General features: G+C 40.6%; 1 protein-coding gene across 1 annotated transcript in view; it reads left to right on the top strand.

Moving 5' to 3' along the window:
• The window catches only part of nell1 (neural EGFL like 1), a 242,836-nt gene that overhangs the window by 213,946 nt on the left and 12,905 nt on the right, over positions 1-15,985 (top strand). Inside the window, exon 16 of the mRNA XM_022748050.1 lies at positions 6,911-7,051. Coding sequence (XP_022603771.1) covers positions 6,911-7,051 — 141 coding nt within the window. The remainder of the gene's footprint in view (positions 1-6,910; positions 7,052-15,985) is intronic.

Raw genomic sequence — 15,985 nt, 5'->3', positions numbered from 1 at the left:
CACATGCTCTCCAGTAAAAGGAGATCCAGGGTCCTGGTGGAATTAGTTATTTCAGTGTTTACAATTTCAGCTATGAATTATCACAGGTCTCAGATCAGACAGATTGTTGGAATGACACAACCAACTACTTATCAGACCGGCATTAAATTTGAACTGGACTTTCTTGCTTCATACACGGGCGACACTTAATTGATGCTCTTTCCTCAAATTTTTCAGAGCACGTTAATGCCCCGCCAGGGGCTGAGCCCTTTCCGGTTTGGATCACGAATGCACACTCAGTGTTCAGATAGGACAAGTTAAGACTTTAAGTGAGGTCACGTAGGCTATGTCCATCTTTATTTACAGTCTTTACTAATTTACAGATTTTAGGTAATACAAGAAAATCAGAAATTAATTTAAAAAAAAAGATCATTGATAGCTTTACACATTGTATAGATTACAATACTGGCTAGCTCTAGCCCGTTGAGGCTAACCTGTGACATAGCCTTGGCTAAAGCTAATCGACCTACCTTCCCCTGTTTCCTCGAATTGCATATCGATTTTAAGGCACCACCACCTTAGTTTGTTATAATGCATAAATGAGAAAGTATTTAAATCCTCAAAAATCGAGCCAAAAGAGTTGATAGACTGATGTGTGATAGCACTTTATGGTGTACACACAGGAGGAAAATAACACTGCAGGTGCATTGTTATTGTTCGGCTTTGTGTTCCTCTCATTCCAATGCTTTTATTTAGAGAGGCTCTGTGCCACATTAAGTTTCTATATATGGAAGTTGAGTTTATTGTAGTTGATGAAAAAAAAAAAAAACTGTACACAATAGAGGTGTGTGGGGTTGTGTGTGTGTGTGTGTGTGTGTGTGTGTGGGTGGTTGCCAGGTGGAACAATGCAGACCAGGTCTGTGAGCTCTAATGAGCAAAGGGTGCTGAATAATAGAAAGATGATGGAAACAGAGGTGGAATACAGGTGGAAAGTTGTTCTACTTTTGATACAGAATGCCTTTCATTTCTAACATTGATGTAAATTTCACAGAGGTCACTGAGGTGAAGCAGTGCGGTTGGAAGTCACAGTTTATGTTGTATTCAATCTGTATTGCAGCGATTTTGATAAACAACACAAAAAAACTGCGTTGAATGTTAACTTTCAATTTTAATGATGATGAAGAGTGTAGGAATTCCCCTGGCTTTAAGAGACCAACATTAAAAAGGACAAATTCAGATTAACTTAAATAAGGTATCATATTTAAAATGTTCAGTGATTATCTGAAGTAATCTGCTATCTTCCCTGCGGATGCTCCTCTAGACCTGTGCTGCAGTCTGCTTCACTTCCTACTTGCTTCAGGGACATTTTGGCTTCAAGTCTTTCTCACACCAGCACAAATGTGTGAAGTTTCATATAAAACTCATCTCAGTCATGAATGGAGTCGCTGTGAATTTGCTCATCAAGGAAATTTGTGCGGCGCTTTCGTGTAAGGCTCTGCTCTTAGGAAAGTTCGAGATGCAAATTAAATGCCGTTTACCAAATGCCAACTAAGTGCCGACCTTTAAGGAAAGAGAGTGAACCTTAGAGTGTTTTCATATTAACCGTGCTGGGCCAGCCAACTTTTTAACTTTTCCCTGCCAAATGAGAAGCATCACCAATTTCATATTGATTTTGCCATGAATAAATCAGTGGCTACCGCTGGTCGTTTGCCCCAGTCAACAGTAGCCACTGTGTGCAATGTGTTTAACCAGGATGTAAAAGCTACATTTCTTCAGCAAATGAAACACATGATCAGCTGTATAGGGGTCAGGTGACAGACTTCGCAAGTCAAGAGTGTTTGGCTCTGACTTCTTGGTTGCCTTGACCGTATGTTAGGCTCATTGTTCTGATCTATTGTCCAAAACAGGGGCTGAAGTAGGGATTTTGAGAATGTGGGGGTTTCAGGTGTTGCAACACCCACGGGTGTGATTTAAACACCCTCACACAACCTTGCAGCTGAAAGTAGGCGGTTTTTAATTTCATAGTCAGTGTTCTAAATTCAGTGATGTCAGTGTTCCCTGTTTTACATAATGAAAGCAGTAAAATACAGAGACGGATGACAGGGGGAGAGGCAGAGAAATGAGTGGTTGCAGATTGAGACAAGAAAATGAGAAGATGAAAGAAAACCGCGACACCTCATGTACTTCATAATTAAAGTGGTAGTGTTTTGTAGTAGTGGTGAAAAACATCCTCTAAATTATGGACAGACGCTGGAGAGCAGGGCAGGATTATTGTTATTAGGAAGGCAGGCAGCGCTGTCGCCTGTTGTTTGTGTACTGTCGAGGTTTGAACTGGGCGTTATTGCTTTTCTTTACAAATTTTTTCTCCAAAAGGAACATGAACATGGTTATTTGTTTATGCAAAGCAGGGAAGTGGTTTGCAAGAGCCTGAAGGTCCAGGAGCTTAAAACATATATGTAACTGTAAAGTCTGTATGTCAACAAATTAAAAATGATTTTTATTAAAACTTAATGCCATGATCCTAATTTGTGCTACACGTCGTACATTATTCGCTACTTTGACAAATAACTAATTTGAAGAGTTACGGCGACAGCGAGATTTACAGCAGACATACAGTGTGCTGTAGGTTCATTAGTCAGACTGTGTGCTATATAAAGTGATATGTGGTCTGCCTGTGGTGTATATTAGAGCTGCTGCCAGCTGTTAGCCCTCTCTGTGTAGCCACAGTGACTGATGACTGCTGCGTTCTGTCGCAGGGTTAAACAGACACTCAGCTATCTCACTGCTTGCATACAACCCTTAAAAGCTTTGCAATTGTGACCTGCTAAATTAATACATTATGATAAAAGTAACATAAATCATTTACTGTTGTTTTAATTTCTTTTTATTTCAAGATGTTATACATGCAGTATTTTTATTCACTGTCTACCTTTCTGAACCCCTTCACTTCATTTTACCATACGAAAAAACAACACATGACTACACAGATCAGATCTGTGTGTACACAACAGTAGTATATATGTACATGTGTGTGTATAAGTCTACAACTTCAAATGGCTGTTTGAAGGTTAAGACTTGGTTTAAGGTTCAGGATAGACTTAGGGGAGGGTCAGGCTAGGAGCTGCAGTTAGGTATTTAGTAAAGGTAAAGGTGCTGGGAAATGCATCATGTCTATGAGTGTCCTCACAACTAAAGAAAGACCAATATGTGTGTGTGTGTGTGTTACCGGAGTTGCAGGAGTTAACGCTGTTACCGCAGAGTGGGTCGCACAGGGAACAGAACATTGCTGGGTGATGGCAGGCAGTTACTCGTGTCTTTTTATGCCGGCTTTATGTTTGTCTGACTTCTTGTGTAACTGTAGTGACTTAAATCTGAGTGGTTTGTTGTACAAGGTGCAGTCGTATTCATATGCATTATTTTCAACAGGCTTCAGATACTTACCCATATTAGATGATAATAACATAAAGAGAAGCAATTTTAACTTATTACTTCTAGAAGGGGCTGTATTTTTTATTTATTTTTTTATTTTTTTAATGAGAGGAGACACCACGTTGGCCCACACACCACATCGCAACACACTTGGTGGGTGTGCGCCGATAAATTCTGACTGGGCTGCACAGTTTGTACTTTATGAAAAAAACATTATCTTAATAATTCAATTAATTTTTAGGATCGGACAAAGTCATATTAACATTTTAAGGCCTAAATTTCAAATGATTGGATTTTAAGTTTTTCAAGGACCTGCAGAAGGGCCAAGAAGTACCTTTATTTTACTGTTATATCAGTTGTGCCTCAATGATTTTTTTTTTTTGTTTGTTTGTTTGAATATGTTTAAAAAGACAAACAGCTGTGATACAGTAAAGTACAAGACTGGACATATAGTCCACGCTGTCAGACTTTCTCACTGGTAAACTAGTGAGCTCCTCTGTTCCTCTGTAGCACTTTCCCACCACTGTAAAGATCAGGGGTCCAGTTACCTTCAATATGAGCATTTGTCTTGATGAACAGAATTGACAGTGTTCGTGTTCGGGAGCCCAGTGAGGGATCGCGTCCTTGACGCTGGTACGGGCAACTACACAGGAAAAACATACATTGATTGCAATGTCTCAACTTGAGGCTTGAGAGTTTTATTCTTGATGGTGTCTTCTCTTACTACTTTTATTACTTTTTATACATCCAATTTGTTAAATTGTAAAAATGAATCCTGTTGAACCAATTCAGGGTCATACATGAAACTTAACGACGCACCGACTCCCTGCTGAAGGAATGTAATCGCTACTGGATTAAAGCGTTACTGGTTTACCTTTAGCACGCATTATAACCAGCACAAGCCCGTGGACTCGTGCCCTCTCATGCACGCTACACAGCACTGCTCTTTTGTTGAAGGGTTAGCTGCTCTCAGCCACCAGTCACCTCTAATCTTGCTATCTTTCAGTGGCATGTCAGAAAGGGATTCTTCTGGTGCAGCTCTGACTGGATCTCTGACCTCAGAGGCTGACAGAGGGCAGTCCTCCCGGCAGCTGTCATGTCTTATTACCCACAGTGCACCCGCCCGATGGCACAATCGCAACACACACACTGCTAAACGGCTCACCCCAGTCTCCCTTTTATCTGTGTGCAGATAAATACTGCATGTGTGTGTTGATGTGTGTATGTGTGTGTATGCTCTTAAGGCTGAGCCAAAGGTGTCACAACAGGACTGGAGCAGCACAAATGTGTTCATAACACAAGACCAGAGTACCAGTTTGGTTTTTTTTTTTTTATGGGTGGAGAAACTGGTTGTCAAATGGAACTGCTCTCACAGTGTCTGCTCTATATACACAGACGTAGTATGTAGTGGGGATAACTGGACTTTCACATTCACCTGATTCACATTCACCATTTCATGTTCACCAAGGTCCAATCCCAGTGTCAGACTCATGGGACAGCCCTATGAGCTCGAGGCCTCAGGGCCGTCCCACTATAAAACCTTCAAGAGCATGAAGGCTCGATCGCATACATTTTGAGCCCTTCACGCGCACTTTTCCTAAGTCCACATTTCTGTAGACTTTGCCTGAGGGTATTACCCATAGGTCATAGCGTTGAGATGCTAAACACATGGTTACCATGGTTACAAGGGGACGCCCAGAGGCATTAAAAAAATGAAAAACAACATAGCTCACTGGTGATTCAGAGCCAGACCTGTGAGTAGTTATCTGATAGCATGATGAATTCTCTTATCCAACATTATTTCTTTGTTTACAAATAGGGATGGTAAAAAATGTCAAAACCAAAGTCCCAAACCCACAATTGTACGCAATATGTCAAGTGCTGTCACGTTTCTCTTCATACCATTTCGAGCCCTTGCAGCCTCTTACTCTCGATCACTTACCAGGTGACGTCAGTTAAGTCTGTGAGGGTTCAGGGTTCGGCTCTCAGAGGGGACACTGGGATTGGGCTCAAGATGCCATACTTCATTCTGTTCGTAGTCATGTAACTTTACCATATAAATATACTGTAAATCACAGGAAATAATAGTAATATAATACAGCAATTTAATAGAATATTTCAAAAATACTTTCATGAATTAGAATATTTACCAAACCCATCAATAGATACAGTATATGATCAGAAACACAAGACAAACATTGCAACCAACGATTGAATAATTTTTATTTTTAATGATTTTTTTCCAACATGTCCTGTTACATATTAACCCACCAATGGGTAAAATGTTTGAATCTTTTTTTATGTTGTATCTTGTTAGCCGGCAAGCTAATCATGTTACATCCAAGCAGATGGCATATAAGTAACCAAAGAGGGAATTGATGTTGATATTATCATTTAACTCCAGGTTTAAAAAGAATAGTATTAAATCAGTAAATCAGATTTAATTAGAAATGATCTTGAATGCTTTTGACGCACTGAAGTTACAGGGCCTAAATCTCAACTCCATTTATAGGCAGGATGTCACTTCACTTGTATCATTGTTCATACTGCTTTCATCATACGTGTATGAATTTGAACCACAGTTGCATCGGGAAGTAACACGTCTGTAGTAGGTAGAGCTTTGTCAGTGGTGGATTTCACAAAAACAAAACTGAATTTTTGAGACTACATGGTCACTCTATAAATTGTATATATAAAAAGATTCTCCAACCCTCACTCACTTGTAAAAAACCCTCTCACAGTCCATTACATAATATAAATATACCTCCTGGTCAAGCTACAAACTTCTGCACTTTCTCTTGTCGAGATATGGGCTTTTCCTCCTTAAGTGACTATATGAGACTTCCACAGACATGACAGTTGAGCAGCCCACTGCTACCTTCCCCTGTTTGTTATGGTTTGCATTCAGGTGGATTGAAGGTGTGAGTGAAGGTCACGCTGTAACCATCGCGGTGTGTGTGCAGGTCAGGTCTTACAGCCAGAAGCACGATAGCTGCAGATGAGAGAGATGCAGGGCTCACGCCATACATAATTAATGAGAGAGATTTGAGAGAGTGAAGACCTAACACCTCTGGGCAGGGCGAGTGTGTGCATGCTGCACGCTGCAGACAAAGCGAGCTGAGTCAAAATGGCAAAATGTACAAGAGGAAGAAATAGAGAAGTGCACAAAGGCAACAACTCTGCTGCCAAATGGTGTGATTTCTAAAAGACCGTCTGCTGTGGCAGACTGGCGGAAGAGATGTTGGCTGTCTAATGTGGGCAGCCGCTGCCCCAGCTCTGCTGTGGCGGCAGCGGTTCACTCTGATTGGTTCAGCCACCAATGTTGCAACGAGCACAGATCAAAGAGCAGGCCAAAAAAAAAAAAAAAAAAAAAAAAAATCTAATGGCACAACTGAGCTGAAGTTTCAGGCTCGTGGTCATTGCCAGGAAAATGAATTTAGACTGATGCTGATGCTACTGTGTGTGTTTGTGTGTGTGTGTGTGTGTGTGTGTGTGTCCTCAGATATCGATGAGTGTGCAGAGGGCCTGATTGAGTGCCACAACCACTCCCGCTGTGTCAACCTGCCCGGCTGGTACCACTGTGAATGCAGAAGTGGTTTCCATGACAATGGCTCCTACCTGCTTGATGGGAGCTCCTGCATTGGTGAGCATACACTGAATTGCAAACATCCTTATCACTGCTTGAACTACCAGCCCCTCAGACTCTGCATGCCAACCACCTAGCTACTGTAGACCACCCTCCCTTCCTCTCTCTTTCTCTGTCCAATTACTCAGGAATTCTGAATACTGTCACTGCCTGGCTTCCTCTTAAATTCTCTTTCATCTCTGGTCTCCTACATGATTGCTTGATTGTTATTATTTGTCTCGTCTATCCTGAAATCTACGATGGGTGCATGTCTGCTTGCATGTGTGCTCCTTTTATGCCACCCAGCAGGCTTTTACAAGTAGGCTAATCAGAGGTCTTCCCACCTTCACAGCTCGAGATCTAACCACGTGCGGTGAAACCCACACTCTAACCATAATGAGATATTCATGAGGAACACACATCAGCCTTGTGCCGCTATTAGATGTTTGTGGCGTGTGGCCTCCCTCCCATGTGTTAGCCTGCAAAGACAAGGAGGCAGAGTTGGAGACGTGTGTTTCTTGTGTCAAAAAACGGTGTTGATGATGCATGGAACAGGAGAATACAGTGTAAGGCCTGACTTTAAAATCAATTATTAACCTGCTTGCATCTGCTTTGCTTGAATGGATAATCACACATTCACACTGCAAGCAACAGTGTTTTCAAAGATTGGGGGCATTTCATAATGCTATTGCATATTAATGGTCTCATGCAGTCAAAGTTTTAAACAGACCATGTACAGTATCTTACACTGCTTTGGTTTTTCCCCTTACATCATGGCATGTATTGATAATTGACAGTAGGATCAATTTTAGAGCAAAATTTGGAAACAATGAGAAAGAAATCAGTAGTATTTCTGCGACGTTTACTCAGGCATAGATGCTGCTACTGTCTCTCGCACACCCACAGATTTGTGCTGCTGCTCTGACAGATAAAGGTTTTAGGATGGTGTGAAGAGCTATAATGAACTTTAAGCATTTCCTTTTATTTGAAGAGTTTGATAGGCCTATTTGACGTGATTTAAGCACTTTGTTAATTTTGATTATGTCCCACTTAAAAAGAGAAGTCATCGATGTCATATACTATGCTCCACTGAATATTTCATGTCATAGTGTGAAGGCCAGGGAACAGAGAGAAAGAAACAGACTTTGATAGCAACATATGTTGTTTTTCTGCTGTGGCTGTAAATCTCTTAATGAGGCTTAAGTCCCAAGTAAACACCGGTTTGCTGATGTGCAGCTCAAAAGATGTTTCGACAAAACCTACATGGCTATACTTTAACATGGAGTTGTGACCTGCTTCACACTGAAATAGACCCATTTAAATATTGTTAAAATGACAATTACATGATATTTTAAAGCAAGAGTAAGAGTCTATGGCTATGCTAGGAGCTCTGTAAGGCTGTACTGATGTGCAGCAGTGCTTGGAGCTAAATAATGGCTTCAGTATGCTAACATGCTGACACTGACTCTAATATGCTAACGATAGCAGTTATGATGTTTAAAGGAGCTATTTGTCAGTTTTGTTATTGCTACCATAGCCAGTGTTAACATTAACAGCTGTTTACTTACAAGTCTAGAAGAAATGTTGCAAGTTCAGCATCAAACTTCATTCTTTTACTTGCCAAGAGCTGTCTCCAGTAGTGGGTTTATCACTTCTTTTCTTCTACTGAAATTAGCATACTAACCAGCTAGCCCCGGCCCATATCAGACTGTCTTGTTACTTTCGAAAGCAACTCTCTGTAGCCTCCGATCTGCCCTGAAGACGTAGTGCACAGCACTGAAAACTAAAAGAAATAGCCCCTTTAACATGGTCACCATCTTAGTTTAGCGTGCTAGTGTGCTAACATTTGCTAATCGCAGTTAACACAAGTACAGCTTCTTACTGATTCCTGGCACTGACATTACCTGCATTTTATGATTCTCCATTGTTCAGCATATTACGCACAGCATTCTGCCTTAATTAGGGCCAATCCTAGACACTGCTGTAATTTTTGCCTATGCACCGGTGTAAAGTTGTAATTGATGCGGCAAACAGGGCTGCTTGGCTGAGTGAAAGACTTTTGCCTTCACTTAACCTTTAAATCAAAATGCAGCATCAGCAGTCTGGTTTGATTCATTTCCTTTGAGAGGGGGAGGTATGATTTCAGCACATTCAGAAATTGTTTTCTCTATAACTCAGTTCTTGAGGGAAGTGATGGACAGAGGTAAAACATATGTCTGACTTTACTTTGCAGCAGCTTGGTGTCATTTTAGCACACAGGCTGAGCACCACCCAGAGCATCTGTAACAAGGTCACTAATCAACACTGTTTTGCTTTCATGTTTTCCTTTTCTCTCCATTTTTTTTAGTTTGCTCATCCAATTTGACATTTAAATCTATCTCTTAATTTAGAGTCAGCTTTAGGCCATCACAGCCTCTTCTGCAAAATATAATTGTTTTTCTCATTATAAAACTTAACCATGTGTGAGTCATGGGAGATGAACTTAACCATAAATGTTCAGAGTTTAGCACAAAAAGGAAAATTATCATCATCATCAAGAGCCATAAATGGATCAGATACAAAATTACTGAACATGTATTAACACCAGTAGTTTTAACACCTAAATGTAAAATCAGACATCAAAGTTTTTGTTTTCATGAAGTTGTCAAAAGTATTTAGAGAAACATTGTACATTCAGATGAAGTGGGTTCACTATAGTACAACAGTTTAAGTGGATATTTCTATAAATGGTAATATTAAAAGAATATTCTACCAAAAAGCTCTTTGCTGGGCATCCAAAAGGCTTGCAAATCTGGCTATGACAGGCTTGTAGTTTCTCTCCTAGGTGGATGGCGAGAGCTATAGTTAGCTTGGATTTAATGGATGGAGTTAAAATGGACTCCAATGGTCTCCAGAGTCATGGTACAGTATCAAAACTTCCGTGCAGCATAATCCACTTCTCTGCTGTGGTCTGCATGTTCAGCATCTTTTTAACATTCATAGTTTCTCCACATCAGAGGTAAACACACTACTTCTGTGTGAGATTATAGCTCCTAAGCACTACCACAAGTAGCATATTTAGCAAATTATTGATGAAGCGTCTAATGCTTGGGACATACTCAACATACAAATGAACGGCAGAGACGTGGACTGTTCTGCAGGAGTGGTTTGAAAAGCGTCTCTGGACAATTTGATTTGTTATGACTTCTTTTTGTTGAGTCACAATTTGAATCAAATGTAACAGTGAATCCAAGCTGACTATAGCGTCCATCTTCCACTAAAAAGGAAGCTACAAACTTTTCAGACCCAACTTTTAAGTTAAAAGAGGAAATGTTTGATACATTTGTTTTCCTTTAAAGGAGCTTTTTATATGTTTTGCTATTGCTACATAGCCAGCGTTAGCATTAACAGCTATTTATTTACCATTTTAGAAGAAATGTTGTTGAGTATCAAACTAAATTCCTTTACTTGCCAGCAGCTGTCTCCAGAAGCAGAAAGCAATGCCAGTGTTAACTCTCGTCTCTATCACGTCTTTTCTTCTAATGAAGTTAGCACGCTAACCAGCTAGCCCTGACCCGTCTCATCATTTTCTGAAAGTGACTCATTTCTAATTTGTCTTGAAGACGTAGGGCTGCTCAGAGGACGCATTATAACCTCTTGATTTATAAAGACAATGATGGCCAAATCTCTTGTCAAGCCACAAACATCACCACGCGCTCCCAGCAAGAAACCATGATTGGCAGCAGTGTAGGATTTTGAAAATGGCTGCCTTTGGTCAGTTCTAGTGGAGGTAACAGAAAAAGACAAAAGTCAAGTATTCATGTGATTTAGCACAAACTTTTGCTACACAAAAATTAGGAGTGGGCTCATCAAAATAAACAATTGGTGGTGATTATCCAGTCACAAAAAAAAGAGGCCACAACAGGATGATGCAATTAAAAGAGTGCCAGTCAAGCCTCAAACGGATGAAAGCATGATGGAAAAATGGCATCACATTAGTTCCGTGTATTAATTTGTGGATGGTTACAGTCTACTCATTGGCCCACACGGATCTGATGTTTTCATCTACTAACATTATTTGTCTTTTCACTCATGAGTCACATGCTTCTCGCTTGTCAGGATTTATTTTTCTGAGTCTGTTTCCATTGCACTTTGATTCATTTTGTTTTGGTTAATACACCCACTTGTATACCCTTTTGCAATATCTCCGCTTCTTTCTCCATTTTGCCATCATTTTCATGTGCTAATAGAAAATGTGCGTATAACAGGTGGATGCAAATGTACTTTGGAGTGGCTGACAGCGGTGCGGCGCAGTTTCACACAGACACCAATGCACCACTTCTCACTTGGGTTCATTTCATAGAAACTAAAAACGTGTGCCATCAGAATGATTTAAAAGATTGGTATAATCACATAAAATCAACACATAACTCACGTCTGCAGCGAATGACAGAGACGTTACTCACATCAGTCAAGTCTAATTGGACATTAACTTACTTGACTGTGCTCTGTGATCAGAGGCTTTCAACAGATTAGGGATATGATTTATGCTATGTGATTAGTGAAAGCACTTATTTGTGTGTCATTAAGAGACGCCATTAATAACATTGCTTTCCTAGACTTTAGAGCATAAATACAAGTGTGTGTCATAATATTTGTGTATTTTGTACTTTTATGTGTGCCACTCCTGCACCAGACAAGTGCACGTTGCTGTGACAGTACATCCACCACCTTTTCTCCTCCTTCTATGCAGCATTAGGCTGGAAGCCAGCAGGGGAAATAAGTACAAATGACAATTTAACAGGATTTTTTCCCTCCACAATATCCCTCCAACAGCCTCTCATGAGTCAACCAAACAGAAAGTAGCATTTTGTAATAAGAGAGCCAGCTCAAAGCAGAGAGTTGCAGAGACTAGAGAGTATGTGATGGCTGTGCAGGAGAGTAGAGAGCACTAGGGACAGGAATTAGTGAGAGAGAAGAGGATAATCGCATCTGGCAAAGAGGTTAAGTGGTTGTTTTTTGTTTTTGTTGTGACTTTTCTGTTAAAAGGATATTTAACAAATCTATGCACAGATTTCAGGTAAGGTTTCAGATGCAAATCAACAGCCCAAAGCATCACTTTCATATACTATTTTCTGTAAAAAAAAAAAAAAAAAAAAAATCCTAAGGGTATGGTAATGGATAGATGAAAACAATCTCCCTGTATTTTGCCATAACAGCAATCCAGGGATTTATTCTGTGTTGGTGGATGTGTGCCCCATGAAAAAGGGCCTTCCAGTAAAAGGATTTGTTGTGTTTTTCAAATGAAGTGCTTTGTTGTAGTGTTAGTGCTAATTCATGTGCTAATTCATCCTTTGAATTTGGTGCTAATTCATGCTATATCCCATGTTTCATCCCTCACATGTAAGTAGCTTTGGATAAAAGCGTCTGCCAAATGAGCAAATGTAAATGTAAATGTTTGGCATATGGACCAACTGGCTGTGCTACACTCAGGACCTCCTGCTGACTCTATGGCCCTGTTCAGACCCACCATTAACGTGCGTCTTTGGTGATCCCATCACAAGTGGACAGCTCTTAGTACGTCAGTTCACCCCTGGCATTAACATTCGTCTCTACATGTGTCTCCGGTGACCACTTGTGATTGGATCTCACTTGCCCGCTTTATGTGGAAATAAACACGAATGCATTGTTGTTTTTAGCCAATACGACTGTGGCAGACGGGTCCATTGTCAGTGTGTTTGTGAAAGAGAGGGGGGGGGGGTTTAGCGAATCAATACACTGCACACAGCTCTACAGTGAAATAAGATTTTATCCATTTGAAATAGTAAAATAAATTTCGGTTCATTATGAAACTGCGGTGGGACTCATCAGACTGTGGCAGATGATGTCAGTGGAGTAGACGGTCCTTCAGTGTGGCCCAGGACACATTTGCGTTCACACTGCTTAAAGAATGTGGCCAAATGAGGCCCAGACCACCTCTGAATGAGATCTGAGTGATCGGATTTCCAATGTGTCCTCAATGCATCTTGAGTGCGGCCACACCTGAACTTAGAGCTGCCCGATTATAATCAGATCACCTGAGACGGATGTTGGCTCTGAACAGGGCCAATGAGAGTCTTTTTTTCCAAGTGCACTCTTCCAATTTGGACATATGAGAGCTATTTTCACATGGACACTTCATGGACATATAGATTATAAGTGCAAGATAAGTACTAGGTAGATATTGGCAGTATTAGTAGTATTATTGTCTAGCATTCTATTCTGAATAAGCTTGATAAGCTTGGTTCAGCTCCAGAAATTAATTGGACTAACCAAGGACATGATCAAGTAAAGAGAGTTTTTTTCTACTTTTGTTTAAGATTAAGATTACATTACTGTCTTTTGTCATCTTTTTCTTTTTTGGGGTGTGTGTGTTACACTGAATTTTGGTTTAATGTTGATATTTTCTAAAGCATTGTTTCAATATATCAGCATTATGCTGTGTTAGAATAATGTGGCGCATTAATGTGACACGTTAAGACTCTTTGTAACATTAAAACATCTCATTGTAACATTAAAATGTTACAGTAGGTTGCGTTCAGTTGTTCTCAGTTCTGTCTTGTTGCTGTGCAGTGTGTTGAGTTAGCTGTGCTGTCATGCGGTACATTTCATTCCACTGTATTGTGTTGCATTCATATTGTTGTGGTGAGGACCAGAGCCGCCACCTGCAAGCAGCAGTCCCTTCTCTTTATTGCTTTGACAAAGAGCTGCATGGACTGCATCCTAAAACATGTTTATTATGCCTAATGCTTTAGGGAGAGACAGGTGGCTTTAATAAACAGATTGTGCATAAAGATGAGGATAATACACCATAAACCCCCACTGTCTCGCTGCACGACAGTGTGTGTGTGCATCTTTTTTTTTCTTTCTGTAATGTACATGACCTTTCCATATGGGCAGCCTGGAGACATATCAAAGAAATATAATTTGAATACTCTACTACTGAGCTTTGTGATGCTTTCTAATTACCAACATCTGTCATAGGGATTTATTTGTTTTGTGTATCCTTGTGTATGTGTGTGTGTCTATACCTGCATGAATGTGAGCTGTCATGTACATACGCTGTAGAATTAGCCCTTTCATGTTGAACAGCAGATGCTGGTATGAGTGCAAGTTGCTCATACGGTTGGCTGTGCTGAGCTGAGTTCTGCCGGGGCTTTTGTATTTGGTTGTAAGACACAGTCTTTCACAGCCTTCGTGTAAGAGTACGCTTCGTCTGCGAGCAGCAGCTCTGTGGCTGTGGTGAATGTAGCATGAAGAGCATTAATCCTTCACCAGCGTAGATACAGTACGTCTGAGTGGCTGATGGGGATTTCATTTAGTGTATGCAAATAGTCTGTGGCAGGCACAATAAATTCTCGGCTGAGCTGTTTTCCTCCTCTCTATATCCTGCAAACTCGATACTGCAACCAATTAGAGTGTGTATTCAGCACTGTCAAAGCTTATTGTTGTGCCTGGTGTGGCCAGAGCATTGACCAAAACCTCATGTGCACCCAGAGTAGGTCTGCCTGCTGGTTACCACTCACTGTTCTACACTAGAGAAAGCATCGTGTGGTGTGAGCTCCTGTGAAAATTTCCAGCCCTCCAGCGTGGGCACACCTACTTCATCTTAACTTGGATTCATCCTGTAAATTTGACCAATGTTCTTTTCTTAAGTCATTTAGAGTTTGTAAACTGTAATCTCTGCTCTCTAAAAACTTCAGTCCTCTCCGTCTTGATGTTGTTAAGGAAATGTCTGAAATAACCGTGTCCCCTGAGCTGGTCCATGGGCTCAAGGTCGAAGGTTTATGGGAAATGGGGTTTGTTAAAAACAATGATATTAGATTCTTTTCTTCTTTTTTTTTAATTACCGCTCTTATCTAAACATACGAACTGAGCAAGGAAAGGCTTGAGAGAAAGGCTCTGTTCCGAGACAGGTTTATTCTTTTTATGAACAAATATCAGTGGGTTTTTGAATTAAGTTTTCTTACTTCTGGAACAGAACCCTGAAGTTTCACTTTGGCTCTCTACAGCAGAACATGACGTGTAATTTGACACCTGTTGCACACACTGGCTGCACTGGACAGACAGAAGTAGTCAAAGTCCAGTAGCTATGTGACCATCTGAGGATCAAATTTTAGTATGTGATAAAATTGCTGCTTTTCCGGAGTATAAACACAGGGGCGTAGGATGCCGGTGTGTCTGATGCTGTGCAGCGCAACAAAGTGATGCTGACGTGTGTTTGGCCATCAGTTGTGAGTGGGCTTACACAGAAAACAGTAGGTGAAATGCCCATTGGTGTTTTGCCTTTCAACATCCTAACTTACTATGTCAGCGTTAAGTCAGCTGAAAGTACAACTTAGACATATGGCAGTTTAGTCAAGTCTGATCATGTAGAGCTGAGTTTGATATGTCCTAAAATGCCTGAATTGAATTAAATGTTATTTTATTTGACGGGGACCGTGCAGTTTAACAGTTCCAATACAGAGCATGAAACTAATGTACTACACAGAGTTTACAGCTATTGTTCATTTTCAACTCTTGCCCCTGGTGGGGCTTTTACATACACAGCCTTATTAAAACCTACAGCTGATGTGAATATTGTTCAGTAAAAGTCAGACATACTGTATCAGCAAGGAAACAGGGAGGTGTGAAAATCAAGCTTTTTAGACCTGTTGACAGTCTCCACAGTTTCCTGTCTCGGTTAAGTGTGAATAAAGTAAGAGGACTTATTGACTGTGTTGCTCACAGTGTGAGAGCATGGCCAGAGTCACACTAACTAAAACATAAATTCCATTTTTGAAATTATTAGTTAGTTTTAGATTTTCTGTTTCCATGGTTTTGTTCATGCAACACCAGTGGCGTGCTGTCGGTGTTGTGTGGGTGTGATCGATGTCTGCAGGCAGCAGGTGCTGACAGGAGAGCGGACCTACTGTCGAAGGGACTTTGGTCTTT

This window comes from Seriola dumerili, unplaced genomic scaffold, assembly GCF_002260705.1.
Source record: "Seriola dumerili isolate Sdu_G_001 unplaced genomic scaffold, Sdu_1.0 BDQW01000011.1, whole genome shotgun sequence".
In the NCBI taxonomy this organism is placed as follows: Eukaryota; Metazoa; Chordata; class Actinopteri; order Carangiformes; family Carangidae; genus Seriola; species Seriola dumerili.
The sequence above is the reverse complement of the archived record's forward strand: the minus strand, read 5'-3'. Positions and strand labels throughout refer to the sequence as shown.